This window comes from Dendrobates tinctorius, unplaced genomic scaffold, assembly GCF_039654945.1.
Source record: "Dendrobates tinctorius isolate UK_male_01 unplaced genomic scaffold, ASM3965494v1 ptg000043l, whole genome shotgun sequence".
In the NCBI taxonomy this organism is placed as follows: Eukaryota; Metazoa; Chordata; class Amphibia; order Anura; family Dendrobatidae; genus Dendrobates; species Dendrobates tinctorius.
In genome coordinates, this window is record NW_027361711.1 from 6220735 (window position 1) to 6237641 (window position 16907).

General features: G+C 44.9%; 1 protein-coding gene across 2 annotated transcripts in view; it reads right to left on the minus strand.

The window, feature by feature from the left end:
- PARPBP (PARP1 binding protein) overlaps window positions 1-16907 on the minus strand; it is a 115422-nt gene that overhangs the window by 36431 nt on the left and 62084 nt on the right. For both annotated transcript variants that reach the window (XM_073575167.1, XM_073575166.1), the window contains exons 7-9: window positions 4563-4737; window positions 4138-4316; window positions 2567-2645 (exon numbers count right to left, since the gene is read on the minus strand). In XM_073575167.1, the coding sequence (XP_073431268.1) occupies window positions 2567-2645; window positions 4138-4316; window positions 4563-4737 (433 nt within the window). The remainder of the gene's footprint in view (window positions 1-2566; window positions 2646-4137; window positions 4317-4562; window positions 4738-16907) is intronic.

Sequence of the window (16907 nt, forward strand, 5' to 3'; positions counted from 1 at the left end):
TTTTGCCCTTTCACTGAGTGATCAGCAGCCTGTTTACATGGCAAGATGGTGAAATGACTTCTGGGCTGAAAATGAGAGTGGCAAGACCACTTCTCTTAAGGATAGCAATCTGCATTTCCATTTTTAAAGGGCCTGTCACACAAAGCGATATCGCTAGCAATATCACTATAACGTCACTGGTTTTTGTGACATTATAGCGATATTGCTAGCGATATCGCTATGTCTGATACTTACCTCCGACAGCTCCCCCACTGGTTATCGCTGATCACGCGAGAACGTCCTGGACCGTTTCTCGTCGTCAGCTTCCTGCTGTGACGATGAGCGACGCGTGGACGCGGGCGGGAGGACGTCAGGATCGCCTCATCTGACAGGTAAGTAGCGACCCCCGACCCCTGCGATGTCGCTGGTGAGATCTGCCTGTGTGGCAGCTCACTAGCGACCACTTAGCGATGTACCAGCGATCCTGACCGCGTCATATCGCTGGTGCATCGCTAGGTGTGACTGTACCTTTACTACTCCATTTTTAAGTTGATAGATGAACATGGCCCCTAGCATTTAGACAATAGAAAGGTTGTCTTCAGCACTCCTTGCAGAGGAGTCTGAAGGAAGTGGTGATCACAAAGCATTATGCCATTTTCTTCAGTCCTGAAGGACTTAGGCTGTGTGCACACGCTGCGGAAAAGGTGCGGATTCATCCGCGCGGATTTTGTACAATCCGCAGGTCAAAAGACCTGCGGTTTTACCTGCGGATTGCTCTGCGGTTTTGCCCTGCGGTTTTTCATCTCCTCAATGGAGGAGATGGCAAACCGCAGGAGAATCCGCAGAAAGAATTGACATGTCAATTCTTTCTGCGGATTGAAAACCGCAGATAATCCGCGCGGAAAATTCCGCACCGTCTGCACTGCGGTTTTTGATTCCCATAGGGAATCATTGTACTGTACACCGCAGCAGAAACTGCTGCGGGTCCGCAGCGGCCAAAACCGCTGCGGAACCGCAGCAAAATCCGCAGCGTGTGCACACAGCCTTATTGGGAGACCACCATTTTCAATTCAGACTTCTTAAAAACAGGGTGGCATACTGCTTCATGTGCTCTGTTTAGTCATTGGTCACGCGACAAGAAAAGTATGTCAATGAAACAAATGCCATGCTCTTCTACACAGCTGAATCACAGGCTACAGAAGTTCAATGGCTTCCAGAGCCAGCTCAGACCTCCAGACCATAATGCACGAGATCTAGGGGGGTGATGGAAAATTTATATGCTATAGTTTATTTTAAAAGGGGACTGTCCGCAGAGACTGTTCAAGTCATGTACAGGCGCACGGTGCACCCTTGGCAAGGCCAAACAGTTCAGTGCATCTTCCCAACTCCATGTGTCCTTCCATCTTCTATTTTGATAACCCTTTTCTGGTTGTATATAGCCATAGCAGTCAGACAGAAAACAGTAGGTGGGAAGGTGTAATTAAATGTTTGGGTGCACAGAGCGCCGGTACTTGATTTGAACAGATTCCCTATAAGCGCAACCTTAGCTTGAAAAGGTGTCAGTAAGGCTAGTTTCACACTTGCTTTTTTTTGCAGCGCATTTTTCCCGCAAAAAAACGCATTGAAAAAACGCATACATAAGCATACAACTGCTGCGTTTTTTTCAAGCATTTTTATGAGCATGCATGAAAAAAACGCAGCGTTTTTATGCGTTTGTATGCGTTTTTACCGCGTTTGCGTTTTTTTCCAACATTTTTAGGTGGCCCCTCACACTACCCAAACCATGACTTTACTAACCCTAACCCTGACCCTAACCCTTAACCAAATCATACTTAACCCTAACCCAAACCCTAACTAACCCTAACCCTGACCAAAACCATACTTAACCCTAACCCTGACCCTAACCCTGACCCTAACCCTTAACAAAACCATACTTAACCCTAATCCTGACCCTAATCCTTAACAAAACCATACTTAACCCTAACCCTGACCCTAACCCTGACCCTAACCCTTAACAAAACCATACTTAACCCTAATCCTGACCCTAACCCTGACCCTAACCCTTAACCAAACCATACTTAACCCTAACCCTAACCCAAACCCCAACCCTAACCCTGACCCTGACCCTAACCCTAAACCCCCTTAACTAACCCTAACTCTAACCCAAACCCCTAAATTCCATGGTTTAAAAAAAAAACGCATATGAAAAAAAACGCATACATGAGCATGCCAGTGCGCATATATGCGCATCCATAGGCTATAATGGCCATTTTTAGCGCAAAACGTGCGCATATGTGCGCATGCGCTTTTTTGCAGGGCCAAAAAATGCAACATGCTGCGTCTGGAAAATACCAACGCACACCCCAAAAAAACGCAGCGCATGAAAATCGCATACATGCGCTAACCAGCGCGCAGGTATGCGCACCCATGTTAAATATAGGGGAAAAACCGCATGCGCAGGTATGCGTTTTTTTCCAGCGCTAAAAAACGCAAATGTGAAACCAGCCTTAAAGAGTAAAAAAAAAAAAAAAAAAAAAAAAAAAGAGCCATATAAATATGTTTTATAACGTGGAGAATTTGAATATACCTTGGGGTTTTTTTTGTCCAAGCACTTCCGGACACGTTGGTTTAGAGATTTAGGAGAGGATCCAGTCTGTTCAGGAGATCTGCAAGAGAAGATGTCATAAAGCAAAAGAAAAAAAAAAAAAAAAAAAAAAAAAAAAAAAAAAAAAAAAAAGACAAAATGTGCATTCAGGTTTATTCATACACAGATTTGCTACAGAAGGTTGAAGACATCTATGCACAAGATGTATTCAGGTGAATGGAACAGATATGCAGCTGAACTAACATTTGATACAGTCAGCCATATCTGAATGAGACATAGCTCCATGCACATGAAAAAACACTTCATGTGGAAGCCATATTTATAGCTAAACACCGGAATATAAAAATATTTTTTTGTTGAGAGACCACCCCTCACTTAATTTTATTCTTAAAGAGCTTTTCCGAATCTTCAGTGCTGTAATGTTATCCGAGTAATAAATTCCTGCACATAATACAGAGCTCTAAATAGTAGTGTGTGTGTGTGTGTGTGTGGTTTAGGCTTAATTTTCACATCAACATTATATACATAGGGACCCGGACAGCAGACCAAGAAGACCTGCCAGTCATGGGAAATCTGCCATAGAAGTAACACATAGGCTGGGACACTGGAGGCAGCAGTGACATGCCCCCACCGCACTTCCAGCTCGATTTGCACATGGCACCTACGCTAGATTTCTAATGACTGACGCATCAAATCTCGACTCAATTGGTATCACTCTTAGTAGGGGACATACCACTGCTTTTATAAGTAAAAACATACTGACAGGTTCACTTTATCAATAACCCTCCGAGTCCTCATGAATCTGGATCTTGTGTACGAACAACTTTTCTGCCAGCAGGACATGCATGAGTAGCATTTAAGACTTTGAACTTAGCACTGCTGTGAGGAATATGCCAAATTTCCGACATGTGAACAAATCCCCCATTAAAAAATAGATAATATTAATTATTATTAATAATAAAAGGGGGGGTGGACTGTCCACCTCCAAGAGCTATGAATTCACATACAGGGAGGAGGGAAGGGTGGGGCATCACCATAGGTGGAAGCCACTTTATCAGCCCCTTCACTCCTTCTCTTAATCAGCATCACCACCTTTTATTTGCTAATTTTTTAGTTTTTGCATCAGACGGGTCCCCTACATGTACGATCCGAGGAGCTGGACCAAATAAATCTGCAAGATGGCAGTGGAGGACAAATTAATTTGACCACACACACACACTTTAGTCCTGATTTTGGGTGATGTTTATTTGGATATTGAAAGCACAGAGATATGTATAGTTCTTTGTTGCTCAGGTACTGCCTTTGGCATGTCCTTTTTAATATTATCAGTAAGAGGTCTGTATATTTTTTAATTAGAAATTTGTTTATGCCAGAAACACAGTAGCATTTATGGAGACATTTCTCTTCGGTTTTAGATTTCTAATAAAATCTATTACTCGGCATAACAAAGTAAAATCTTACAGTCTACCACGTTCTGGCCACTGATGTAAACAGCTTTGGAGGGCAATAGTGAGGATTTCAAATACAATAATAAATTACATAAATCCCATTACCTAAAAAGTGACAAAAGAGAAATTGCTCCAAAGATGGCATTATCTACATCCGCACATAATAAATCTGCTTTGTTTTTGCTTGGAGGGCAAGCTGCTTCTTCATCCAAAATTATTAGCAGTGTTTTTATGGTCTGTCTGCCACATAACGCTGTGCCACGGTTTATTGCATGAATTTTAGGCTGTAAATATACAGAATACAAATACACCCAGTCACATCAAGTACAAAACAGTAACATCCTACTGGAACCAAAAGAGGTGTACAAGAATACTATTTAATAATTTTAATCCTTTGCACAGCCAGACATTACCAAAAAGGTTATACCCAAAACAAATGCAGGTTTAAATTACATGCATATGAGCACCCACCCCCCACCAAAAAAAAAAAAAAAAAAAAAAAAACAAAGTCATGATCATATCTTGCTTACCCGTAATGGACTAATGCCTATGGCGCTCTCATTCGCAGTGGATAAATTAAGGTTTTTAACCCTCAAGTCCAGTTCTTGTGCCACTTCTACTACAGCCTCACTAAACCCATCCCCGCTGCCTCTTCCTTTTAACAGATGCGTCTTTATTGCTGATAGTATTAGCTCCCCAGCATTTCTGAGAAAAAAAAAAAAAAAAAAAAAGGTCAAAACTTGCAAGACCCTAGGTCCAGTGGCCACCAGATGAGAGCACTGCGAACGTCCTCCTACCTGCGGTCATCCACAGGGCCTCGTCTTATTAGTAGGCACAACATAATTGTAGGGTGATGAATACATGTTGCTGCGCCTACTAAAAGCAGAATAAGTGCAGGGGATACGGGCAGATAGGGGAGATCATCAAGGCTCTGGGCCCGTGACCAGTGACTATGAAGCTCCAAATTACAACGAGTACTCTTCTGCACCATCGGATGAGACTAGTACAGCTTTTATTTTTAAATCAACATTCACTATTGCTTGATAACCAGAGGTGTAATAATCAGTGTCGCAAAGTGTGACCTTTGTGACCATAATGGGGACAGTGTGGGAGGGTGGCACCGGCGCTTATTTCAGATGTGCATACGAGTACCCACCAGGTCCCTGCACTGCAATAAAACGCCACCGGGCCAAGTCAGAAGCCGGCAGCTGTCGTCATGCCCATCAAAGCGAGAGCATTTTATAAACTGTAAAGACCACTAGAACAGACATTATGTGAGGATAGGTCCATTAGACTAGGAAGGGGGTGAGGAGGGCGTTATTACACAAGGAGGCCAGAATGGGAGTTCCAGAGCACTTGAAAAGGTTCCATGCATCTTACCAACATGAACGTTGGGGCCCAGGTACAAGTTTTCCAGTGGGGCCCAGCACACTCTAGACATTTGGTTTGATAACCCAAAAAAGGATTAAATAGAAATAATCTGATACGCTAACGGGGGGTTGTGTTGAAATCAAATGAAACCTTTATTATGTAACAATACATGATGTTTGGGTGTTACATAAATCTTTTTCAAACAGACATTGTAGAAGTAAAAGTCACATTTAGAAAAATTTGCATAAAAGAATACAAATAAAGAACATAGGAAAAACAGACATGGTGTTCAAAGGCAAATGCCATTAAGGACAACTATATGCATGCAACTAAGAAACAGCAGACAAACCAACAAATAAAATAGCCAAAACCAGTGCAGCTTTAGGAATCCTCTTCAGCACACCATCTGAAGGATGCCATACAGTATAGCAAGAGAGATCCTCTTCAGGGTAATCAGTGGTCAGGGCACTTGAAAAGAAGGATCCAGCTTCAGTAATAAAAGTTTAGCGTGTTTATTAGTCTAATTAAAACAAAGGTAGTTGTTGGGACAATAAAAATATAGTTGGGGTGGAAGGTGCGAAAAATGAGGTAAACTGGATGCTTTTGGAACACCTGACGTGTTCTTAATCTCAGCTAAGTAAATCAGTGGTCAGTGCTTTATACACTAATGCTACACTGGTTTTGGAGATTTATCCACTGTTTCTTACATATGTGCATAGACAGCTCTGGCAAAAATTAAGAGACCACCACATCAAAACCCTGTCATGGGCAGCCCATTCTCCAGATCTGAACCCCATTGAAAACCTCTAGAATGTAATCAAGAGGATGATGGATAGTCACAAGCCATCAGACAAAGAAGAACTGCTTAAATTCTTGCACCAGGAGCAGTGTGAAAGACTGGTGGAAAGCATGCCAAGACGCATGAAAGATGTGATTACAAATAATGGTTATTCCAAAAAATATTGATTTCTGAACTCTTCCCGAGTTAAAACATTAGTATTGTTGTTTCTAAATTATTATGAACTTATTTTCTTAGTATTATTTGGAGGTCTGTAAGCACTTTAAATTTTGCCCATTTTTCTTTGTCAGAAAAAAAAAAAAAATTATTGTTTGGAAATTCGGAGACATGTCAGACGTTTGTAGACTAAAAGAACAATTTACATTTTACTCAAAAACATACCTATAAAGAGAAAAATCAGACAAACTGAACATTTGGAAGTATTATTACGACTCCCGAATAGCATTTGCCTCTAAACACCACAACGTCAGTTTTTCTTTTGTATTTTTATGCAAATTTTTCTAACTGTGACTGTCATTTGTGTTACTTCTACAGTGTAGGTTTGAAAAAGGTCAACGCAAGACTGAACCGTCAGGTATTTACAAAGTTTGGACCACATAATACATTTTTCATCCGATTTCATACACAACGTCCATTTGAGTGCAGGATTCTTTCTATTTATGGATTTGGATTGGGACCCCAGAGCACCGACCTATCCAGGAGTGCCGGATTCCTACTGGCTACTAACCCAGAAAAGACCACCACCATACAAAGCTCGTGAACCAGAAGGGGTGGATGGAGTCAGCTCATAAATGCCAATTAGGGTTTATTAGAAAACTGAGCTGCTCCTAAAGCCCTTACTCAGACATGATGAATTTTGCAACACAGATATGGATAGAAAAGAAATAAAAATTAACATTTTCTTAGATGCATAAAATTAGACAAAAACCATCCAGTGGCTGAACAGTTCAGAAGTGCATATTCTCTGAAAGCAATTCTCTGCTGGAAAAAGAAAAAAGTACGGTAATTTATTAAAAAAAAAAAAAACAAGGATATGGGCAATTTCCAAGGGCCTGTTAAAATATAAAACAGATTCATAAATACAATTCCAAAAAACGGAAAGAATGTGACATTTTCATCCAGTCTGGACAACACTTCAGAACAATCTCAAAAACAGAGCAGAGATTTCTACATAATGCAAGATTAAAAAGTATATGACAAACTCTTATGTGGAATTCTGGTGGCTGACCAATTGTGAACCCAAGTATCAAAAAAAAAAAAAAAAAAAAAAGAGACAAAAAAGCAGGAAATGCAGCTCTGAATTATGTAATCTGCCTTTCTATTGTATACAGTAGTGGTGCTCATTGCATAAGAGGGGTATTGTTTAACTCCTTTCCGACACAAGGTCTTATTTTGGGTCCCAGTGTATGGACTGAGCTCAGGAGCAGAGTCCAAAACATACCAGGCAGATGCCACTTGTAATATATAGGTGTGTGGCGCCCCTGAGGCTCAGTCGCCACAGAGGTACTGCACCTCCTCCTGAGGTGTGGTACCCCTCCATCCAGGTAAGGTGGAGACTCCTGACCACACGCCAACACCTGCACCCCACACCACAAAGTAGTGTAGCAAAGCACCCATTGGTGGCTCCCTGCTTGGAACACGAAACGAGATGGGAGGTGGGTGGAGTTAGTTTACATTACAAGGAGCGGGAAGAGTTTAGGAGTCAGTTAGTCAGTTGGTTAGAGAGCTGGAGAGAAGAAGATCCCCGGAGAGAGGGATAGATGGAAGTGCTGCAGCAGATCCCAGTGACCTGGGTCTGCTGGCACGGGAAAGGAAGAGAGCAACGTAGACTGAAAGCCTGATTCTCCATAGAAGGAAAGATTAGTACGGAACGGGAGGAGTAAAAGAACAGAGGACGTGGGGTAGAAGAGAACCCTTCCTAGAAGTTCTAAGCGCAAGGCCGGGGCCCGGTCCCAGAGGTTGTACGGATACTAATGGTCCTGCAGCAGACACCGGAGGAATAGAAGTAGTGACCACTTTATTCCCACACAAGACTTGGGGGCACAACAGCAACTGGATAGTGAGCCGGGACTTAGTAGCAAGGAGTCCCCGAAGCAGGCTACAGCTGTCTGCCGTACAAGTAGAGTTCATAAGAACATCGGACAGGAGGAACTCCAGTGCAACTCAGTACTAGGAGTACTTCATTTAAAGGCGCTATAAGAGGAGACGTTCAGAAAGACACATGTTGGCGGAGTGTTGGAAAGGAGTATTCCATCTGGCCTGGAGGTTGACTGAGTCCCTGACCCGGAGGACACGGCACAGAGGCAGGCGCCTGCTTGTACACAGACTGAGTAAAGCTTTGGAACTACATGCCCTGGTGTCCTCCACTTATTCCTGCGCCAACCTACCCAGCACTGCTGCATCGCTTGCGCCAGACACTACACCATCTACGTGTCACTTCACTTACTCTGCCCTGGGACAACAGCCCTGCCTGTCGAGGGCTATAACATCATTGCTGCACCACACCATCTGTCCCAGAGGATGTCTGCAGCATCGGCTTACATCTCCATTGCCGAACACCACATGTGGCGTCACGAATCACTTATAAACTTTCACCACAAGCACACTGAAACAACCCCCTTTTAAAATGGGTGCCCAGGGCCACAGCTGCCATGACATCTCCCATTGAAGCTCATCAGGCCCTGATGGTGAATGAATGAATGGTGAATGAATGAATGGTGAATGAATGAATGGTGAATGAATGAATGGTGATGGTGATGAATGGATGTGATGATGATCATAATCATCATGATTATTATTATTATTATTATTATTATTAATCATAATAATAATCATAATAATAATCTTCATAATCATAATAATCTTAATAATAATTATTATTATATATTAGAGGATTTAAGCATATTAAATGAAAAGTTGGGGCAGTAAAATGTACCACAAGTTAGAATGGACATTGCCCCACCTAATACCTGGATATAGAATCAATCTATCCACACAATATATTGTTCGTCTCTCTGTATATTGACAAGCTAACTAGCCATTAGTAGCATCCATAGGGATTGATAAACTCTATAGTGAAATATCAAGAAAAGCCGTAAGAACGGATCTAAAGATCGGAAAGTGAGAGGAAGGAATAAGTGCAGAAGCCATTTTAGGCTACTTTTACATTTGCCAGGTTTTTTGCGGCCTGTTTTTAGGGGCCATATCACCATGATTCTCAGATCGCAGTTTTTCCCTGTTATAAGAAATAGCAGGGGAAAAAAATGGCGATAAGCAAATACAGTGTACCGCAAAAACAACTTAACATTGTTTTACCATGGTACCATTGATTTAAAGGGAGGCCGTGTCCGTGAGCCGTGAAAAATATAGAGCAAGCTCGAAATTTTTTCACGGCCATACGGGACACGGCGATCCGATGTATTTTTAGGGGCCGTTTTTTCAGCCTCATAGAAATCTATTGGAGCCGCAAAAGCGGCCTGAAAAAAAAAAAAAAAAAAAGTGTAAAAACAGCCTTAGGCTGTGTGCCCACGTAGCATTTAAGCGTTTCTGCAGCGCTTTTTGACAAGCGATTCTGCTGCAGAAACGCTTAAGAAAAGCATCCAATTGATTTTTAATGAAAAACGCACATGTGACAATGGTGCGTTTTAAACCGCTGCGGAAACGCTTAGCAATTAAAAACGCAGCATGTTCATTAATTTTGCGGAATCACATGCGATTCCACATACCATCAATTATATGGGCAAAAATGCTTAGGAAAACGCATGCAAAAACGCTTGACAAACCCATACAAAAGCGCGTCAAAAACGTATGCATTTTCCTGGGAGCAGGGTGTGCGATTCTGCTCAGGTTTATTCTGCTTCAGAATCGCTACGTGTGCACATAGCCTTAGAGTAACTTTAAGTGGGAGGATATCAGAGCTCAAAAATAGAGAAGAGAAATCCCTAAAACATCGGATAAGTATTGCAGACAGTAACTAATATAATATAGCAAGGTTGCGCTGTTATTCAAGTAGGGGACACTCGCTTAGCAGCCACAAAACCAGATCCAACACGGGTTTTCCATAAAACAATTATAGTCCATGCGGTTTATTCAGCATCATAAACCCACAGCAGTAACAAAGTTCATCACATCAGCCTAGCGTCCATGACAGTTCAGCTCTGTAACCCCTGTGGTCACACAGGTTAGGCATACACAGGCTCTTCAGCCTCAGTTCTCACCCACGTCAGGGTTTCTTCATGACTGCTTCACCTCATGCTGCAGAAGTCCATTCCCTCCATGGAATCATCAGGCACGTGCAGCCATTCAACACAGCATTCCTTGCTGTCAGGAAGACAGCCCCCATCTCTCTCCCAGATGGGGCCTTCCAAAACAGACCAAACAGGTCCCTGCATTCACCCATATGACCTACCCTGAACACCTTATATGGTCTGTAGCCACGCCCACCAGGTCAAATAGCTATGACCTCATCAAAGGTCCTTGAACCATTCTCACACTCTTTACAATATCGTTCTTAACCACACCCCTGGGTGGATTTGTAGTTAACTAGTTCCGCCCGTCTTCCCAGCTACCTGGAGACTTCTCCCGGACACATTGAAACAGCACCTCAGCAGTATCACTGCTGATCAACATACACAAAAGTCTCCATCTCAAGGCCACCCACCTTGAGATACACAACGGTCATTCAGTATTCTGCCATTCATCCTCTCTCCTAGGACATCCACACAGCGCCCACTAGCAGGGACAGTGGTCACTACACCACATACCTCCCCCTTCTGTTGAAACTTGTGGGGTTGAACACACACCTTTACACCAGGATCTCGAGACCTAGCACTCATTACACCTTGCCCCACAGGTCGAGAGAACCATCTCCATCTGTCATACGGCCTCATTCCTACGTTAGGCCTCCCCCGCCCCCAGCGGTCAGAATATCGGCCCTGATCTTTGACCCTCCAGTCACGGTCTGTCTGCGTCAGACACCGTTTAGTCATCACATTCCTCTCCCTGTCTGTTCCATTCCCCGACCAGCTCCTCCAGTCAGTGCGGTCACAAGTCTTAGTTAAGCCTGAGTCTGACTCATTCAGTGTCTCACAGGAACTACGGTCTTTCAACTTCGTCGTGCCAGTCGAACTACCACTTGTTGACATTCTTCGGCCATCTGCCATGTCACTTCTTGGAGGAACCCTTCGGGTCCTTACATCTTGGGTTGAAGGCGGCTACCACCTGGTATTCCGTACCTCTTTATTGATCCGTCGACGGTCCAGCCTTAACTGCTCAATCTCTTGCAGGTACCCCACTCGATACTCCAATAGCATCCGAAAGTTTCTCAGGCTTACCACGGAGCCAACCACCTACCCACTTACCCACCTAACCACCTACCGGATGATATTCATCCGGTCAATGCCGACTTTTATTCCCCATAGACTTGCATTGGGCTCGGGTTTCAGACGAAACGCCGACTTTTTGCCCTAGTCGGACCAGTTTCATCCGAAACAAATTTTGCTTCATTCGGGTTTCACGAAACCCGATCCGACCAAAGTCGCTCAACTCTAGTCGTGGTTTCTCTCTTCCCGAACAGAAGACTCTGGCTTTACCACGGACACTTCCCTCACTACCGTTGACCCGACCGGGTGACTGTCTTCTTCAGTTCGTTGCTCACCAACTTCACAAGATTTTCATCTCTTCATGACCCTTTGCCACGATTGGTACTGGCAGTTCAGTCTTGTCACTCGGGCCCGGCCACTGTACATCTTCATCCAAGCTCTTCTCCCACAGAAGACCTCTTACAGTTTTTTTGAGCTCCACGACCCTGTGCTCGGTCATTTGTCTCAGGACTCTTTCCCGTTTCATATGTTCTTCCATCTCTTCCCTAAGGATCTTGTTCACGTCTTGCCACGTTGACAGGTGACCTCTGAGCTCAGAGACTTCCTTCTCTAGCCCTTATATTCTGTGCTCCCTTTCTCTCTCAGAGCCACAGTCACCCCCAGAGTCTGCGTCACCCTGACCTGCCGAGCAATCCCTCCAGTTACCCATTAACCGTTCCAATACTCCAGCTGTCTTGTCAACCAGGTCAACGTCAGTCGGGCAGATGTACCCCTTTTCCCGGTCACTCCTACCTCTGACCTCTCCACTTCAGGAGCAGTCAGTGTCTTAATATCGGTTAGCCCAACAGTAGGAACGTCTCCAACCTCCTGGCATATGTCAAACCTGAAAGTCCCGGCCCCACCAAGGCATACACTAAGTCTGGTGGTATACTGCCACCTTGGCACTCACTGCCTCCGAACCCCTCAAACGTTACTCTGTCTAGCGCATAGTTCACCGTGACCCCATGTTTACAGCGAACCTGGACCATTTTCTCCGTCAAACAGAAAGTGAGAGGAGTTCCTGTCAGAGTCACCTGACTGAGTCCAACCATCCCGAGATTCCTTCCCGGTGAAGCATCACGGTACACACTTGCGGCCAGTCATCATCTGGAAAGAATATCCCACATTCTGGAAACATACATGAACACTGCGGTTCCTCTTTGGCCACACCGGCCCCTTTCTGGACTACCACCCCAATTTGGGTCACCGCCCCCCTCTGGGACTCCACCCCGTTTTGGGCTACCACCCCGAATTGGGCCACCGCCCCATTTTGGGATTTCTCCATGTCCGTTATACCGGTCTTCTCAGACCACAGTTCACACAACACAGTTTATGTCTCTTACGATACCACACAAGTCCTTGTTGGCACCACCACAGCTCCTGCTATCACCGATCTTCGACACCACCGGCTGCCGTTCTCACACAGCTGCTGGTGTCACCTTCGTAACCCCGCCAAGTTACCGGAAGCCGCTTGTCCCCTTCTTGTCTCCCACTGAGCCACCGCAGGCTGAGTTTAAAAAAAAAAAAAAAAAAAAAAAAAAAAAACACCACACAAAACTCACATGTCCTGTCTGTGCTATTCAGGACATTCCGTCTCCGCCTGAGACCGTCCAACACATAGGGCGCACCGGGTGCTATTCAGGGAGCAGGCCCTCCTCCCAGGGTTTCCCAACACGCCGGCCTCACCAGGTCCAGGGGGCTCAGCGGATGCTCTTCAGGACACCCATCTCCTCCTGAGACTGCCCAACACTCATGCCTCACCAGGTCCAAGGTCACACCACGTGCTCCAGGGATCCAATTCTTCTAGAATCTCCCAACACTGACCCTCCATTACGTTTGCTCACTGAACCCTCCAGGTACAGTCTTCCCCACTGACCCAGGTCAGTACAACACGAACACCTGTCCGTTACCTGTGTCGGCCACACAGGTCCTCGGGTACCTCCAATCAGCAGAGGCACCCTAGCAATCACCAGTCTCTGACGCCGGTCAGCATTTCACACGGCTTTCACGACAGTCACCTGCTGGCCGCGCAGGTTCTTGGACCCCTCTACCGCAGAGGTGTCCTATAAGTCTTTTCCACTGACCGGCTCAGCGTTGCCAGCACTGCACCATTTGATTTGGAAACCGTTGCCCTTAGCAACCGAAACTTTGCAGTCATCTTCCGTTGCTCCTAGCAACAAGGCTACAACATTGCCCATAGCATTCTCCACCAATTGTAAGGTAGCGCTGTTATTCAAGTAGGGGACACTCGCTTAGCAGCCACAAAGCCAGATCCGGCACGGGTTTTCCATAAAACAATTACAGTCCATGCGGTTTATTCACCATCATAAACCCAAAGCAGTAACAAAGTTCATCACATCAGCATAGCGTCCATGACCGAGTTCAGCTCTATAACCCCTGTGGTCACACAGGTTAGGCATACACAGGCTCTTCAGCCTCAGTTATCTCACCCAGGTCAGGGTTTCCTCATGACTGCTTCACCTCATCATGCTGCAGACATCCATTCCCTCCAGGGAATCAGGCATGTGCAGCCATTCAACACAGCGTTCCTTGCTGTCAGGAAGACGGGGGTCTTCCAAAACGGACCAACCAGGTCCCTGCATTCACCCATGTGACCTACCCTGGACACCTTATATGGTCCATAGCCACGCCCACCAGGTCACATGGCTATGACCTCATCACAGGTCCTTGAACCATTCTCACACTATCGCTCTTAACCACACCCCTGGGTGGATTTGTAGGCAACTAGTGCCGCCCATCTTCCCAGCTACCTGGAGACTTCTCCCGGACACATTGAAACCGCGCCTCAGCAGTATCACTGCTGATCAACACACACAAAAGTCTCCTTCTCAAGGCCACCCACCTTGAGATACACAACAGTCATTCAGTATTCTGACATTCATCCTCTTTCCTAGCTAGGACATCCACACAGCGCCCCTTAGACACAGTGGTCACTACACACTATATCCCTCTTTATAGGTGTATTTGTGTAAAATGTAAGTTGCTCTTTTATTCTATAAACTACTGACATGTCTTTGAATTTCCAAGCACTAAATTTTGTATTTTTTTTCAGAAAATGAGAATGGTCAAAAAAACCATACAAAACAAAAAAAATGCACTGCCTGCAGACCTCAGATAATGCTAAGAAAACAAGTTCATAATCAGTGACTAGCTGTGACGTCAGAGCCTGTGCTCGCTGCTTCCATTCATTAACCAGTAGTTTACAGCCCGAGCGGTCGCATTAGCACCGCTCTGCCTGTAAACGTATTAACCCCCAGAGATGGATTTACGCCGTGGGACTTGACTGAGCGCCGGACAGGTATGTTATATTGTTGGCTTGTGTTTTTTTTTTTTTTTTTACAGGTGATCAATGGCTTCAAAATGGAGTAATTAGCAGTCTAATAAAGATGGAAAAAATGTGTGGTGTATTCTGTCATTAAAATACTTTATTCGTAATGTGTGTTTAATTAACCCTTTATTTACTATAGGATTAGTAATGGATCAGTGTCTAATTGACACCTCCCTATTACTAAGCTGGGCTTAATGTCATCTTACAAAAGCAAGGTGACATTAACCCCATTTCCCACCACTACAGGGCAGTGGGCTGAACCTGACAAAGCTCCAGAATAGGTGCATTTAATAGATGCGCCTATTCTGGGCAGCTGCAGGCTGCTGTTTTTAGGCTGGGGGGGGCATATTAATGGCCCCTTACCAGTCAGAATAGCAGCCTGCACCTGTATAGTTTTGCTGATGTTGGTTACATCTGTTTATTTTAATTCATTCTTCCCTGCTCAAGCTGTTGCCAGCAGAGCAGGGAAGAAGGACAGCTGAGTTCAGCACCACATGCAGGGGAACAGCACTTACTGTAGCGCTACTTCCCCTGCGGCCGTCCATGTGGTACTGATGCAGCACACGTGTGCCACATGTACACACTGACATCTTCGGTACAGTTTTTTTTCCGGTAAGAGGCCTAATACAGACCTTTTTTCGTTTTTGGAGTATATTGTGATACTGTGCATATACAGTATATAGAAATAAACAAAGATAGTGAGAACCCCCATTTGATTCAGAAGGCGTCCACTGCCTGGGGATTTTCTCTCATTCAGGAAATAGAACTTTTTCACTTTGGTGTTCTTTGCTGTTCTGTCGAGTGGCAAAAAGGTCGATTTCTGATTTCCCCACATGTCCACCAAACGTTTGAATATTGTTGTTTTGAGGGACCATTCGCCCTGCCGAAGTGGCCTGCAGATCAAAAAAAAAAAAAAAAAAAAAAATTTCAGCTGTTACATTGTCCTTTCCCCTGATGTGGAGTGCAGACAGTGACAAGATGTTCCTCTCCGCAAGGCTGAAAATTCACTTGGTTACACATTAGGGAATGGGACCGTGTGCCCCCCTGATGATTTAGGTAAGCCACAGTGACCTGGTTGTCAAACAATATTTTCATATGATGGCCTCACAGGAATGGTAGGAGATTTTGCAACGCATTTTCTACAGCCGAAAGCTCCAACATATTTGAGGAGGCCTTCCTTTCTACTGCTGACCATGTTCCCTGAACAAGATGGTTGTCCAGATGTGCTCCCCTCCCCCTGGGACTGAAGTCTGTGGTAACTATACTGGTGACGCGAGGAAACCACGGGACCCCATCCCGAAGGGATCTTATGCCCAACCACCAGCGGAGTGAATGTATAACCTTCCGAGGTAGCGTCAGTGTACCTTCCAGATACCCCCTGCAATGAAAGTTGGCTTTCCAGGACAAACTCCTGCAACTCTCTTGAGTGGATCTGGGCCCAATTCACTGCTGGAATATATGAGATCAGGGAGCCCAGGAGGGACACAGCACTTCTGAGGGACATCACTGGATTTTGTATTGACATGGAGAGGAGACTGAACAATTTTCTATCTTTTGCTCTGGCTGACAACATTCCTGCTGGCCAGCGTCTAGTAGGAGTCCTAAAAAGATTTGTGTCTTTTGTGGGTGCAATCTTGACTTTTCCAGGTTCAAATACAACCCTAAGTTTTCTAAGATGGTGGCTATGTCCTTCAGGCTCTGTACTTCGACTTCCCTGCACTCTTTCTAGGGGGCTCCTACCCAGAAAGCAAGACAGAAGGAGAGAGGGAGAGAGATTAGCATTATTAAAATGGCACTCTCATAGCTCACTCAGAAATTGAAGGGTACCAAAACGTCGTCCGAAAGGTCTCCCTTAGGGACCGCGGAATCTTCCATCCTGCTAGAGCTGCGTCGACTTGTCCTGGAGTCCTTGGACCTGCGTGCCCCACTGGAGCGTCCAAAATTCCCATCTTGGTGAGGCCGGCGATACTGCAGCTGCTCTGGCTCCCCATATAGT